General features: G+C 35.0%; 1 protein-coding gene across 1 annotated transcript in view; it reads left to right on the forward strand.

Moving 5' to 3' along the window:
• ASIC5 (acid sensing ion channel subunit family member 5) overlaps nucleotides 1-12,798 on the forward strand; it is a 31,676-nt gene extending 18,878 nt beyond the window's left edge. Inside the window, exons 6-10 of the mRNA XM_055336224.1 lie at nucleotides 899-1,046; nucleotides 2,205-2,261; nucleotides 4,358-4,526; nucleotides 10,400-10,491; nucleotides 12,608-12,798. Coding sequence (XP_055192199.1) covers nucleotides 899-1,046; nucleotides 2,205-2,261; nucleotides 4,358-4,526; nucleotides 10,400-10,491; nucleotides 12,608-12,798 — 657 coding nt within the window. The remainder of the gene's footprint in view (nucleotides 1-898; nucleotides 1,047-2,204; nucleotides 2,262-4,357; nucleotides 4,527-10,399; nucleotides 10,492-12,607) is intronic.
• The last annotated feature ends 3,117 nt before the right edge of the window (nucleotides 12,799-15,915 follow it).

Here is a 15,915-nt window from a genome sequence, read left to right on the forward strand (position 1 = left end):
GGTCTCTCTCAAATGGATAAATAAAATCTTTATTTTTTAAAAAAGATTTTATTTATTTAATAGAGAAAGAGAGAGAAAGATAGAGAGCACAAGCAAGAGGAGTGGCAGTGGGAGAGGAAGAAGGAGATTCCCCACTGAGTAGGGAACCCAAAGTGGGGCTCAATTCCAGGACCTCAGGATCATGACCTGAGCCAATCATGTTTTTTTTTTTAATTTTTATTTATTTATGATAGTGAGAGAGAGAGAGAGAGAGAGAGAGGCAGACATAGGCAGAGGGAGAAGCAGGCTCCATGCACTGGGAGCCCGACGTGGGATTCGATCCTGGGTCTCCAGGATCACGCCCTGAGCCAAAGGCAGGCGCCAAACTGCTGCGCCACCCAGGGATCCCTGAGCCAATCATGCTTAACTGACGTACCCCCCAAGAAACCTCAAATGGATAAATAAAATCATTTTAAAATAAAATAAAACACTTCATATTGTCTGGCACATAATAAGTGCTCAATAAAATATTTTTGGTGTTTAATTTTGGTTGCTGTTTTGTGGGTGGACTGATCAATATGTCAACATTATTTCCATAAATGATACTATTTTTTCTTACATGAGTTAACTTTTAGAGCAGTCTGAATTTATTGATTCATTTTAGGTACAGAACATTTAGGATATGTGTTAAAGGCACTGCTATATTTACCTTCAGGGATTTTCAGATTAATAGATTAAGTAACATGGGAAAATGTAGACAAAAAAGAAAGAAAGAAAGAAAGAAAGAAAGAAAGAAAGAAAGAAAGAAAGAAAGAACTCTGAGAGAAAAAAAAATGTATATTAGCTTCTCTTCTTGGGATGCAAAGGTGTGGATTGACTCAGATAAACCTCCTGAACTAGGTGTTTATTTTCTCTTAAGACAGTTCATCAAGAACACCCTTGGGGAGAATGCAACCCTAACATCAAGCTACAGAATTTTAGTACTTACAGCACTTCTGGTTGCTTGAAGGAATGCAAAGCTCAGCACATACAAGAGCAATGTGGATGCATACCTTATCTGCTTCCTGGTAAATAAAGAATGACAAACTTCCTCTTATTTAATTATTTTTTAATTAATTGGAATCATGGGAAATAACGTCATGAAATTGTTTTCCATTCTTATCAAAGCTATGCCAGAAAGTCATCTACTTGACAAATACAACCTCAACAGACAGATATTAAATCATGGAGTCATAGGAGAGATTTCCGGAGAAGAAAATTGAGCCAGTCTCCAATTCTTATTTTCAGGATGTAAAACTGGGTGCTCTTCAATATCTCAAACTAATCATCACAATTTTCTCAATTCAAAAGAAAAATTAGATTCTCTATATAAATCTTAGTCAACCCTGAATATTTCATTTTGGGATATTCTTTTATCTGTGGTCAGAAAAACAACCCCAGGCTCCCTTTGCATACAATTTGAAACATTTCCAGGTCCATGGATATGGGAAGCAGGCACTGACCGAGCAGTGGAGCAGGATGGATAAGAGATAGACTCTGACTTAGGCTCCTCATCTCAACTACACAATTTCTCCTCTCCATGACCTTAAACTAAACCTCTTTGTAGTTCCTGTATTTAAAATGGGGAGAGGGATCCCTGGGTGGCTCAGCGGTTTAGCGCCTGCCTTTGGCCCAGGGCGTGATCCTGGAGTCCTGGGATCGAGTCCCCCGTCGGGCTCCCTGCATGGAGCCTGCTTCTCCCTCCTCCTGTGTCTCTGCCTCTCTCTCTCTCTCTCTCTCTGTCTCTGTCTCTCTCTCTCTCATAAATAAATGAATAAATAAATCTTTAAAAAAAATAAAATAAAATGGGGAGAATACTGACAGTGCCCTACCTTATAGGATTGTCATAAGGATGAAAGGAGTATGTAAGTGGTTTAAAACATACTTGATACAGAATACATTCTATATAAGCATCTATTATTTTTATTCAGATTTGCCTCATCCCTTTTCTCCAGTAAATTTATAAGGAAATGTAGAGTGCATTAAGGAGATACCAGTTTGGCTCTTTAAATTTTTCTTCCCCATGTATATTTTCTTTAGATATTAGCATGTTTTTATAGGTTTTGTTTTGTTTTGTGGAAGAGCGGATGGATGGATGGCTGGATGGACGGATGGATGAAAGGTATTTTTGTCCTTACATCACTTATTTCATAAAATGTAAAGTCTCTATACTTATTTTTTTTAAGGAAATGGGACAGAGTGTGACCTACAAAAGTTTTACAACTGTGTTTCTCCTACACTTGGTAAGTGATTTAATGCAATTCTTTATTCTCAGCAGTTACATGACAGTTACATGTTCAGAGTTATACAAGTCATTAAATCATACTATGGCTTAGTCCAGAAATGAAATAGAATAGAGACTGCAAAAGAGGGAGTTTTTTAGTGTTTTTAAAATTAAGAACAAAAAACAATTAAGAACAGTAGCTTTTAGAGACATAGACAGTAAAACAAAACAAAACCCTCTGATTTAAAGATGCATCTGAATTAAAGATTTTCTGTGACAAAGTAACAGCAAGAGGGTTTTGATTTTTATTTCTAGATTTTATTGTGTTTTGAATTTTATTTTTTTATTTTATTTTTTATTTTTTATTTTTATTTATTTATGATAGTCACAGAGAGAGAGAGAGGCAGAGACACAGGCAGAGGGAGAAGCAGGCTCCCTGCACTGGGAGCCCGATGTGGGTTTTGAATTTTATATTTTGTATAATCAAAATAGCTTTTTTTTTTCTTATTGTGTAAAGCATGCTTCTTGTGACTAGTTCAAACATTTCAGAACAGAGAAGAATCTTGTGGAAATCAGTAGAAGTTGCAGCACTCTGAGAATTACTGTCATTATTTAGGTGACCATTCTTTTGTTTATTCATTTCATTATACATATATTATATATAAATGCATATATTAAAAATTATGCAAATGACATCAAACCATACATGCCGCATTTACTGGGGACAACTTCTTCTTAAGCAACATCTTTTTTGCTTTCATATTGTTTAACTTAACACCCAACCAATGTTAACACTCTAGCATATTTTACCTTTATTTTTTTCCACATATGTAGCTTCATATTTATAACACCAAATCATTGGGTTTTTTTTATTAAAATAGAATAATATTATATACTCTTCTATAAAACTTGTGGAAATTCTCTCCCGTTGTGGAAATACCTCCAGGAAAACAGGAATAGAATTAAGTTTCTTTTCCATTGTTGTGAAGTATTTCATGGAATGGATATGGCTAGAAAGGATCTTAGATATATTTTTAGTAGCTTTCAAGCTGAATATGCAGGAGTCAGATTAGTGACCAGTGGGATTAGGAGTTACATTATCAAATTTCTTATCATTGGCCTATCCCTGATGGGGGCTAGAGAGAAAGTTTGGAGATACAAATCGTGCATACAGTTTCTTCAGGGAGTGCTGTAGGATAATGGAATACCCAGACAAGTGTGTGTTCGTGACAATATGTGCCTGTGAGTGGATGTTTTTGTGTGAGTAGAGGGAAGGAGTGGTGCTTTTAACCAATAAATAAAGCACTAGAGGATGCATGCAAAAGTCATGCCCTGAAGGAGTATCAAATTTAGATTCTGGAAAATAAGCCCAAAGTTGATCATTAATCAGGAGTTCTTGGTGAACAAAGAGTTCACAAGAACAAAGAGTTTCAATGGCAGAGCCACAGGGAAATCAGGAACCTGAATATCCACCAAGTGTGAGGAGCAGTGAGATTGGGCACGGAGATGTGCTCCAAAGGAACCCTGGAGAAAGTATCACCTCCTGTTGGGGACTTTTCCAGTACACACTTTTGCTGATTGCCCGAGATCAAGAGAAGACAGAGGACAGTGGCTGATTTAGAACTAGGTCCACAGATTCAAGAGAATCTCAACACCCAGCCACATCTCACACTGTTAGAATTTTAGATAAACCCAAGGATAAGTTTACTTTAAACCTGAGTCATTGGCTCTCAGGATTATGTTTGAAATTTGTTCTCAAAGCAACACAACATCACACAAACAACTTTCCATCTTTCTCCTGTCTGAATCAGTACTATTTTATGGAAATAAGTCCAGAGACTTTCTGGAATGATTTCTGATTTCTAACAATGATCAGAATCCAGTGACTCAATGAATTTAAAAGGTAACAGCTCCTGTTTCATATTGTCTCCTTTGCTAAATTTATATTAAAATATAAATAAAATATAAACACCATTTGTTAAGAAAGTAATGATAGAACTCGTTAACCATTTTTTTTAGCATTGAAAGTGAAATGATACAGTTTTTAAAAGCTCTGTCCTCCTAGCTGTAAAGCAGTCCTCTTCTCTGAGTAGCCTGTCCTGTTTTTCATTTCAGATCTCATTGAATTGAAGGGATTATGTACAATGGGAACACATAATTCTAGCTGCCCTGTTTCTTGTGAAGAAACAGAATATCCTGCTACTATATCTTATTCTACTTTTCCAAGCCAAAATGCTTTGAAATATCTTTCAAAGAAGTTAAATCAAAGTCAGGAATATATCAGGTAATCTTTTCAGTCTTATAAATCATTTGTAATCAAAATGAATATTGTATATACTCGAAACTTTTAAAGGCCAAGAAAACAAAATCTTGATCAGTCCAAGGAGGCATTGGCTTATGCCACTAAATTAATAATGGAAATTTAGCATGTCTTTCAATCCTTCAGTTCAATTGTGTGAAAGGTAAACTGAAGCCTGCTTGAGTAACTTGCTCAATTTGTTGACCAACTGGGGAAAAAGTTCTGGCTAATAGTAGTTGATGCTTTAAAATACAAACTACTGACTTGCATAGCAGATAGTTTGAATGTTTTAATAACTATAAGGTAATGAAGCACAAATTATTATTATCACTTTATAGGCAAGGAAACTGTATCTCAAGTAACTGTCCTGCAAAGGTAGTCAGTGGTGCAGAAAGAACTTACGCCTGAGACCAATGGCACTGGGTTCCACATATTTTTCCAGGAAGATATATATACTTCCAAGTTTGACTAACCGAGGATTGTATTAGGTCTCTTTCTGCTACACCATGCTGCCTCTTCAAAATTACGAGTCAAACTTCATAGAGAACTCTTTGTTTTAAAATAAGGAGCAACCTTAACACTTTTCTTTGTTTTTTACTTATATTTTTAAGCTGAGCACCTGAAACAGCAATATCGTACACGGGTGTTTGTACCTTTATGTTATACAAATGAATATGTATTAACTAATTAAAAACTGATTTACTTTTGCACAGCCAGGTATCTGACTTTGAAAGCACATTTTGATTTCACTTTTAGCCTGGTATTCATTGTCATGAAATAAAGTAGTCTCCCCATGTAAATGCCCAGATAGTAAAGTGATATTTAAAAGTCAGGAAGAAAAAGTACTTTCCTCAAGACAGGGTTGATAGGTATGATTTCAAACATTTAGCAGGTAAAAAGATGAAAGACAAGAACACTTGCGATTATTTCTTTGTTAACACTCTTTATCTGGTACAGAAGTCTCTTTGTATTCCATTTTAATATGGGAAAGTGATTTACTCATGGTATTATTTCTGTTATACATAAATATGACTGAGAAGTACAGTTTGTGTGCATTTTGGCTAATAGAGATCTCCTGAATTTCATCATTACGTAATATGCAGAGAATGTAGGCATGATTTTGGAGACAGACTGGTGAATCAGAAAAGGACCCATGTATAAAGGAGTTGATCTTGGAGAACATTGGTTTCTTTTCCCCCTAAAACTTAGATTATTATAAACGGCTCTGCAGTAGATCTTATCACATGACTGGCATGTGAGGACCTTACACAGTTGTGAATAGTAGAGGAATAAGGCAAGTAGCTGACCTGATGCAGCAGGATGCGGGGGTGTTCCAATCATAGAAGGAACTGGTGGTTGGAAGTCACACATATAATTAAGAAACTGGTTTGGGCACAGGTACCAGAAATCAAAGAGTAGTAAATCAAAAAAGACAAACGCAGTCTGTCATGAAAGCAGATGTGAAATCTTAGCAGCAGTAAGACTTGAGGCAAAGCAACCCCTAACTGAATCATGAAGAGTGTCGGTGTTTTTTCCAGGCACACAAACCAACCTCAGACCAATCCAGGTCAGTCTAGGGCCTCAGTTGCTGAACCACATTACAAAGATGATAGCAAGCTTAGCTTGACTGAGGCAGGCAGTCAGTATGGAAGTGAATATAAGGATGAATTTTGGCTGAATCTTGGCCAATTTCATTTGTAAAACAAGTGAAATTTTTAAATTGTTGTGTTTTGACCTAATAATTTTGCGAGCAAAAATTGCATGAAATCGTTTTATCCCAAACTAATCCATTCCCCTTAATATAGCACTCATACTCAACTAACTGGAAGTATTTATCATTTTGTAAATGCAATAAACAATTTTTCCTTGATCTCCTTGGCATTTTAAAATCCAAATATTTTATAATTGTGCCTCTCCTGACACAAACAGATATTCTTGGGCTTAAATCCTAAACAATTTCACTACAACATGAGGCATAGATTCAGTGAAACCTAAATTACTAGGCAAGTCGCCTGCCTGAGAGAAAGTGATTGGAAGTGGTTATGAGGTTTGTGCTTGGGAAATTAAACACTATTATCAGGGTACATGCAGATTAGGAGCACGATGGAGGACAAAAAGATTGCGGTATTACTAAATTACTGGACTTCCAAGACAACTTTATTATTTCCTTCACTTTCGCAACTGTTTTATTATTTGTAAATATGACAGTACCCCCTAATTATCCACTTAAACATAGTACATTCTCCTGTTACCCTGGGTTAAGCCAATAGAGATTAAGTAAACATATTAATAATATATTCAGAATTAAGTGTATTTGGGAGTATTGATTTCTAAAACTGTGAACAATTAGGAGAGTGATTTATAGCCATGTTCCTAAGATATATTAGAGGACACCATGTAGTTCTAGGAAACATTGCTAATAGGATTCATTCTAAATGACAACTATTGTTGCCATCTGAAAATCATCAGGTGGTTGGTTTCCACCTCAGTTTATACAGCAGATTACTGTTTACCCCTTCATTCACTGCTTTCATCTTCAATTTGTTCCTGTATTTTTTTCATTTTACAAATATATAATGGACACTTATTTTGTGTCAAGATTTGGGGTGTTGTAGGCGTTAAGGGTTCCTCAATGAACAAAAGACAAAAACCCTGTCTTGTGGCACTTACTTCCATTGGGGTGAAAATGAACAATAAATATGTATAGTCACGTCAGACAGTGCTAAGCGCTGTGGATAGAAAGGGATTGAAAAAGGGGCTGAGGAAGCTAAAGTCAGGGAGGATTGTTCTCAGGGTTGAGGACTGCAGTCAAGTCCTAGGAAGTTGATAGTCGAAGTCCTGGGAAGTCGAAGACCTAAAGCAGTGGCTCTCAAATGTTTTGATCTCAAGGTTCCTTTGCATTCTTAAAAGTTACTGAAGAAAAAAAAAAGTTACTGAAGAGTTTAATGAGTTTTTCTTTATGTGAGTTGTATCAATAGTTGTCACAATAGAAATTTAAACTATGAAAATGTTATATATTCATTTATTTAAAATGACAATAGTAAATGTACTATATATGGCAATATAGATAAAAGCTTTTTTTTTTATAGATTAAAGCTTTTTTCAGTATTTTCTGAAACAAAAAATAATTCAGGAAGAGGAGTGGTATTACTTTAGAATACTGTAAAATTTCTTCAGTTTCTGGCTTAACAAAAGACACCTGGATTCTCATTTTTGCATTTAATCTGTTGATTTATGTTATTGTGGTTAATGAATATAAAGAAAATCTTGGGTCAAACAGATATGTAGTTGGGAAAGAGAGATATATTTTAATAGTCTGTGTAGATATGTGACACTTTTCTTTGATAACACATCAAAACTCAGTAAGTGTAATTTCTTAAATGTTAATTGTAAATTGAATCTTGTGGTTGCCCCATGAGGAGTGGGACTGACTCTCCATTCAAAATTTGATTTGGATGTTGGGGCCTATGATGCCACAGATGCAGCAAGGGGGTATGAAAACAAATTCATTGGTCATGTAATGAGCCTCTGGGACCTCCCAAGCAGATCCTCTCTTGACTTGGAAGAATAAGGAGAGGCAACTGGCTTTGCCTTTCATTGTGGTCGTGACGTAGGACTGGGATGAGAGGTCTCATCCCAGGGTTTGAGCTTACCCAGGTGCCAGTGGAGAAAGTACATGGACTTTCTTATCAGCTTATCTCTTATGGGTCAAGAAGAGGGAAGGGTGGCATTTGAAAGCTGCCATTTGAAAGTAATGAAATGTCAAAACATATCAATGAAGTTTTCATACTTAAATATATTAAAATCTATTGATTTTGTACTTTCAATGGATCTTTCATTCATGAATGATTTTGAACATTTTTTGTGATCATTAGAAAAATTCTGTGAGTTGTGCAGATCTTCCAAATATTGATCCATTTTCTTATATAATATACATTTCGGGATCCCTGGGTGGCGCAGCGGTTTGGCGCCTGCCTTTGGCCCAGGGCGCGATCCTGGAGACCCGGGATCGAATCCCACGTCGGGCTCCCGGTGCATGGAGCCTGCTTCTCCCTCTGCCTGTGTCTCTGCCTCTCTCTCTCTCTCTCTGTGACTATCAAAAAATAAATAAAATAAAATAAAAATTTAAAAAAAAAAAATATACATTTCATTTTAATATCATTATTTATCAGAAGAGCCTTTAAAAGTTGGGAGTTGTCAAGCTCATCATAGTAGACAGAAATTTTCCAAAATTATAACTGTAACATAAAAGCTAAGCTTGAAATTTATTATTAGCTACAAATCATATCAGTTATTTCTCTTGAAGCAACAAGTCATTTTCTTCATTTTTGTGACAATATTTGTCAAATATAATAGCCTAAACAACTATAGTTTTCCAGTCATCCTTTCAAGTAAAAATGATGTTCCATGTAAACATGGTTACTGTAACTTTATTTAAATAACAATGACAGTGAAAATGTCACATACTATGTTTGTATATTATGAAAATAATTTTTATTTTTGTGGACCCCCAAAAAAGATATTGAGCACCCTTAAGCATCTGTGGCCACACTTTTAAAACTGCTAATGTAAAGGAGATATAAGAACTAGCCTCAGTAAATGGTAGGAGAACATTCCAGAAGGAGGGGAAATCAAATGCGGAGAGAGATCCTAAGCCAACAGCATGCTTCATGACTGGATAGAAAAGAATGGAGATTGGTGTGACAGGAAACACTGTAAGCAATGGCTAAGAGTGGTAGGAAATGAGACAGTTCAAAGTGAGATAGGTGGCAGAGGTAAGGTGATGGAGTTTTAGAGTATACTAGGACATATCTGGGGAGTTTTGAGCAAAAAAATGATACGATTTGCAAGTTGCAGAAGTATTATTTTAGTTATTGTGTGATGAAAAGACGATATGTATATATTGCAGAGAAATACATTAAAATTGAAAGTGGAAAGACCGATCAGAAAGCTATTGAAAAAATTGAGATGAGGGATAAGAGTTTAGGCAAAGGTAATAGCAGTGAATAGGGTGAGAGGTGGTTGGATTTTGTTATATATTTTTAAGGTAAAACTAATATCTATGCATGAACTTGGCTATATAGTGTTATTACATTATAAATAAAGAAATATCAGGAGCTTGGCTTGAATATGTTCAGTTTGAAATACCTATTGAATATTCAAGTAAAAATATGACAAGACAATTGGATATATTATGGAAGTTCAAAGTAAGGTCTAAGCTGGAGACAGAGAGTGAGAGGGTATCCAAGACTATCTGAAGAGTTATTTTAAAATAGCTTTTATTCACTCTAGTCTCATTTAAAAATTTCTAGAAAATATTAAGAAAGCAGAGTCTCTGCCTTAATATATTATTGATATAAAGTAAAAGACTACCATTTACTGAACATTCAGTATATACCAGATTCTGTGCCATTCTTTACACACGTTATTTAATTTCTCCTCATACAACTCTAAAATCCCCCCCTCTAAAATCCCTACTACAGATGAGGAAACAAGAGTCAGGAAGGCCATGCTGTTTCTCCAGGATCAAACCAGGACACAGATTTGAATTCAAATTACACACCCACTTAAATGTATATAAATATTCTAATCTACTTAATAGATATTTACATTTAATGGCTTTTTCCAATTTTCTCAGGAGTAGGGCATAGAAAAATGATTGGATCTTGAAAAAAATTCTTCTCTCTAAATACCAACATGACAAGTGTAACTTCCAAATGAAGCTTTGTGACCATAATGCTGTGTTTCATTCAACATTACATGACATTTGAATTAAAAATGAATATTACTTTAATCAAATAAGAATTAAAAGTAGTGCTGACAATCTTGAGCTAGATTAACTCTATTTTTATCCTCAGGGAGAATCTTGTGAACATTGAAATAAACTATAGTGACTTAAACTATAAGATAACTCAGCAGCAAAAAGCAGTGAGTGTGTCTGAGTTACTTGGTAAGTGTTCTTTAGTCATTTCTCAATTTTTAAGACATCTCCTATCAGATTTTCTTTTGTCCTTTTGTACTTAAGCTTTTAGCTTATCAATGAAGAAGAAGAGATAGTGGTTACCTTTCTTTTTTTATTATTTTTAAATTTTATTTAAATTCAATTACTTAACATATAATCTATTATTGGATTCAGAAGTAGAGGTCAGTGGTTCATCAGTCTCTTATAATACCCAGTGCTCCTTACATCACATGCTCTCCTCAATGTTCATCACCCAGTTACCCTGTTCCCCCAAACCCCTCCCCTCTAGCGACCCTCGGTTTGTTTCCTAAGATTAAAAGTCTCTTATGGATTGACTCTCACTTTGATTTCTTCTTGTTTTATTTTTTCCCTCTCTTCCCCTATGATCCTCTATTTTGTTTTCCTGAATTCCACATATGAGTGAGATTATATGGTAATTTTCTTTCTCTGATTGACCTATTTCACTTAGCATAATATCCTCTAGTTCCTTCCATGTCTTGGCAAGATTTCTTTTTTTTTTCTGATGGCTGAATAGAATATGATATATATATATATATATATATATATATATATATATCACATCTTCTTTATCCATTCATCCGTTGATGAAAATCTGGACTCCTTCTGTAGTTTGGCTACTGTGGACATTTGTGCTATAAATATTAGTGCTTGTCTTTCATCTGTCATTTAAATCTGACACTTTCAAAAAAAAAAAAATCTGACACTTTCCCACTCCTCAGACACACCTCCAGTAAACCTCACACCCATTTTCACAAAGAGGCTGACATTCATATCCACACCCAGCATCTTACTTTCCCTTCAGACACCACCCCCTTCCCCAGCAAATGACTACTGTTGAGTGTTTCAACAATCTTACCTCTGAGTAGAGTATCAGGCTTCTCAGACCTCCACCCAGACTGGGTTGAAGAGACTGAGCAAGCAAAATTCAACCTCTAAGTTACAACAATTGTCTGTTCACATCCTTAACAAATTTAATTGTTGATTTCCTAGATCTCATTTAAAATTTAGAGGAAGTCATATAGGAGACGATAGAGTCAGACACAGGCAAAATGACAGCAGTCACACACTGGCAGTTGAGCCCCTGAATGAGGAGGAAATATATAAATTCTTCAAAGCTCTAGGGGCAATTGACACTTGATTACCATGCTTTACAAAAATAGCATGATCCTAAAATGGCCCAGGGAAATGAGAATAAGATTCATAATGTAATCTGTTTAAGAAGTCAGTGCTCCAATAGTCAAATTCATAGAGACAAAAAGTTAGATGGTGGTTGCAAGGGGCTAGGGAGAGTGGGGGATTGGGGAGATTTTTTTTTAATGGGGTGTGGAGTTTCAGTTGGGAAAGATGAAGGAGTTCTGGAAATGGATGGTGGGGATGGTTGTTAAATGTGAAGTGTGAAGGTACTTAATACCACAGAACCATACACTTAAAATCTGTTAAAATGGTAAATTTTATGTCACATTTTACAACAAAAAAAGCACAAAGAAAAAAGACAAATATAGGTTTTTAAAATTTCTTAAACATAAAAATTTTAATTCAATATGTGTTAATATGTTGTTGGATGAAATATTACAAATGCTTAAAAAGAAATAGTTTTCCAAATTGCTTGGAATTTGTTGCTGGAAAACATCATCACTCAAGAAAGCCATCTGAAGGTTACATTTCTGTTCTTCATTCAACACATGGAAATGGATTTATAATTGTCTAGGATGTTTTAATAATTTGCCTAGATTTCATGTCTTCCTAAATCTTTGAGTTATATTTTTGGAAAGGTTTTATAATTGCTTTCTCTTTCTCTCTCTCTCTCTCCCCTGTCTCTTATTTAAGGCACTGGTTGGTTAATTCTTTCTCTATAACTTTTTCCTTTTGGGGATGATTTATATAAATATTATTTTAAGATATTATTAGTTGCCCATTACTTTATTCATACCAAACTTTTAAAATAATACAATTAACTTATCTTATGTAATATCAGTTACAATTGACTTATTAGCTTCAAATAATTTAAATTCTAGTAATGTTTAATTTGCTTTTTATTACAAAAATGATTCATTCAATTTTTGAGTTTTTGATTTTATTGCAGCAGATGTTGGCGGCCAGCTGGGCCTATTTTGTGGGGCCAGTATGATTACAATTATAGAAATTATTGAATATATATTCACCAATTTCTACTGGATATGCATTTTGTTCTTGCTGAAGATACCCAAAATGACACAGGGGGCTCCTCCACCTGGGCATCATCTGGAGAAGAGAAATCACATAGAAGAATGCTAATGTTCATGAGGGACAAAAGCTTTTGGTCTTCTTTTCATAATACCTTCAGATTTATTCATGACTAATTCATTGTTATATAACTTTAGCATATATATATATATATATATATATATATATATATATATATATATATATTAGGTACTGTCATGTTTTTTCACTATTGAATTCCCAGCACCTGTAACAGTAGAGATTGTGTAGTAGGCATTTTATAATTTTTTTTAATGAATGAGTGTGTAATGCAAAAAAGACATGCTTTATGACTGGATATGCAAATTGCACCTGGTAAATGAACTCTATGAGGAGACAAGATAATTATTTATTGAGAAACCAATATGTGTAATTTGTGCTTTCCAAAATTTCAGATAATCTTTATTTTCACTAAAATTCAACATAATTTTATTTTGTCTGGAGACTTCTACTGTCTATATAACTTTTGGAGAGGCAGGGATCTCTATTTCCTACTCAGGTGAATACCTAAAATAAATCTATTTAAAAACAAAGTTAAATTTATGGTATACTGGGAGCACATAGTATTTTGTCATTTCCTCCAAGTATCTCCATCTACTTATTTAACCTAGAGAGAAAATTCAAGATTTGCAGTGTTCCCATCTCCCTTTTGGAAAATCAACCTGTAATTTAGGCTCTCAGAATATTCAGTTGATGCTGAATTATTCAAAGGTCATGTCAAATACATTTAAGAAATAATTATCGAGTCATAAAATTCTCCCCCAAATTCATTCTAGTATTACTGGATCTTCTTTCCTCTCTGGCCACATGATAATAATTTTTGAAAAATCTTAAGGTGTTGTTTTCAAGTTTAATTATAAGCAAGTGTGAATGCCCTGGAAATGAAGCCAGTGCAATCAGACAGGACTCAGGCAAATGAGAAATATGTATACCTCATGACTTGGAAATCCCAACCATGATAAATACTTCATAGAAATTCTCTCACAGACATGTGACAGACTAGTTTCCTCATCTACATAGCAGTCAGTGTCTCCCCACTGTCAGCTGTGTGAGGACATGCTATGGAAGATAAAGCAGCAGAGAGACACTATGGATTAAATGTGATCACTCTCAAATATTAGTACACTGATAAATCTTAAAAATAAACTATTAGGTAGAAAAAAGCTTAAAGGGCACCTGGGTGGCTCAGTAGTTCAGCATCTGTCTTTAGCTCAAGTCATGATCTCAGGGTCCTGGGATCGAGCCCCCAGTTGGGCTCCCTGCTCAGGAAGGAGTCTACTCCTCACTCTCCCTCTGCCCCTCGCCTCTGCTCATGCTCTCTCACTGGCTCTCTCTGTGTCTTAAATGAGTAAGTAAAAAAATATTTTTAAAAAAGAATAAAGTTCCCTTTAAAAAAAAGAAAAAAGCTTAAATGCGTAAAACACTCCCAAAGGCTATCATGCAATAGTTCATGTAAATCAAATATGCATGCATACAGAACATATATATGTCTTAAGAGAACATGTACTTAAAAAGGAAACAAAAATATAGCATTAAATATTTACATAAAAAACACATTAGAAAGATTGCCTGTAGTGGAAGGGGGAATGAGAGGTGGGGAAATAGAACAAAATGAAATAAACAAGGTAAATAAACAGAAAATATAAGACGGATGAGAGTGCAATGTGAAAATTCACCCATTTCTCTGTCCTGTGGACCAAAAAAATTAGAATAAAATATTTGGCTGCAAAGCCATGTGTTTTGTTTTGTTTTGATGTTTGTGAAAAATCATTTGTTGTGTTAATATTAGTATGACTGAATCTCAGGCTTAATACAAGGCAGCTTCTCACTTTTAATTCTTCTTTGCTTCTCCAAATTTATTTAGCAAAACCTAGGAGATAGTATTCTTACTCTTTTTTCAACATGTTGAAAAAATTATTTAAATAATCTGTATTGTGAGTGAGTCATGGAAGAAGGATTTCATAAGTATTGTTGCATGCCTAACATAAAATGAGAAAGTAGCAGAATATAATCGGGATGCCTCCTATTTTTTGGACTTGATGAATCCTGAATTATAAGAAATTCTAAGTATTTCACATGACTTTCACTAACTTATCTTCCTATGCTTTAAAAATCACAAGTATATATTGTTTAATTTTTTTTTAATTTTTTTTATTTATTTACTTATGATAGTCACAGAGAGAGAGAGGCAGAGACACAGGCAGAGGGAGAAGCAGGCTCCATGCACCGGGAACCCGATGTGGGATTCGATCCCGGGTCTCCAGGATCGCGCCCTGGGCCAAAGGCAGGCGCCAAACCGCTGCGCCACCCAGGGATCCCGTATATATTGTTTAAAAACAATTAAATAAGGATTGTTATAATGAAAAAGGTAATTGATTAAGAACAGAGATTCTTAGAATGTAAGCTTCACTTCACTTAATTAATACCCAAAATCCAAGACTCTAGACTCGGGAACAATGCCAGTCAAGAGAATTGGGCAATGCAGAGCAACATAAGGAGTAGCTTTTGCATCCTTAAATCAATAGATCAGAATTACTTTGGGAAAACAATAAATATTATGGATTTCGTGAGGTTTTGATGCCTAACGGTTGTCATCATGACCTTGGTTTAGAGTAGCAAAAGCTCTAAAATAGATTGCCAGAGACCTATCTTATTCATAGACTTTGCATGATACAGCTTTGGAAAGTTGGAAAAATTGATTGAAAGAAAGAAGTTGAATGAAAGGGGAAATGATGGAAAATAGGAGGCTGCTGTTTCTGTTAATCACTCTTGTAAAAGTGAAATTACTGATGAGGAAAGGGAAAGAAAATGAAACACAAAACAAGGTAAAATCAAGACTGGTATACAAAACAAACAAACAAAATGGGCCTTATTTTTTGCCCAAAGTTCTAGTGGGAACTTGCCAAGATACAGTGCTCCCTCATGAGGCTACTTTATGACTATTACAAATTCACCATCTCCATACTATTCGGTAACAGGTCAGAGGAGAGCTGGACCATGGCTGAAAAGTACCATCAATTCCCTATGAATCTTTGCTATCTTCATTTCTTTGCTTAAATGATCAAGGGGAAAATAACTGAGTAGAAAACACAATGGAATGGAGGAGACTATTTGGGATGAGCATTAATCTTTGGTTAGTTGCCATGGTCA

Source organism: Nyctereutes procyonoides, unplaced genomic scaffold (assembly GCF_905146905.1).
Source record: "Nyctereutes procyonoides isolate TBG_1078 unplaced genomic scaffold, NYPRO_anot_genome, whole genome shotgun sequence".
Classification (NCBI taxonomy): domain Eukaryota; kingdom Metazoa; phylum Chordata; class Mammalia; order Carnivora; family Canidae; genus Nyctereutes; species Nyctereutes procyonoides.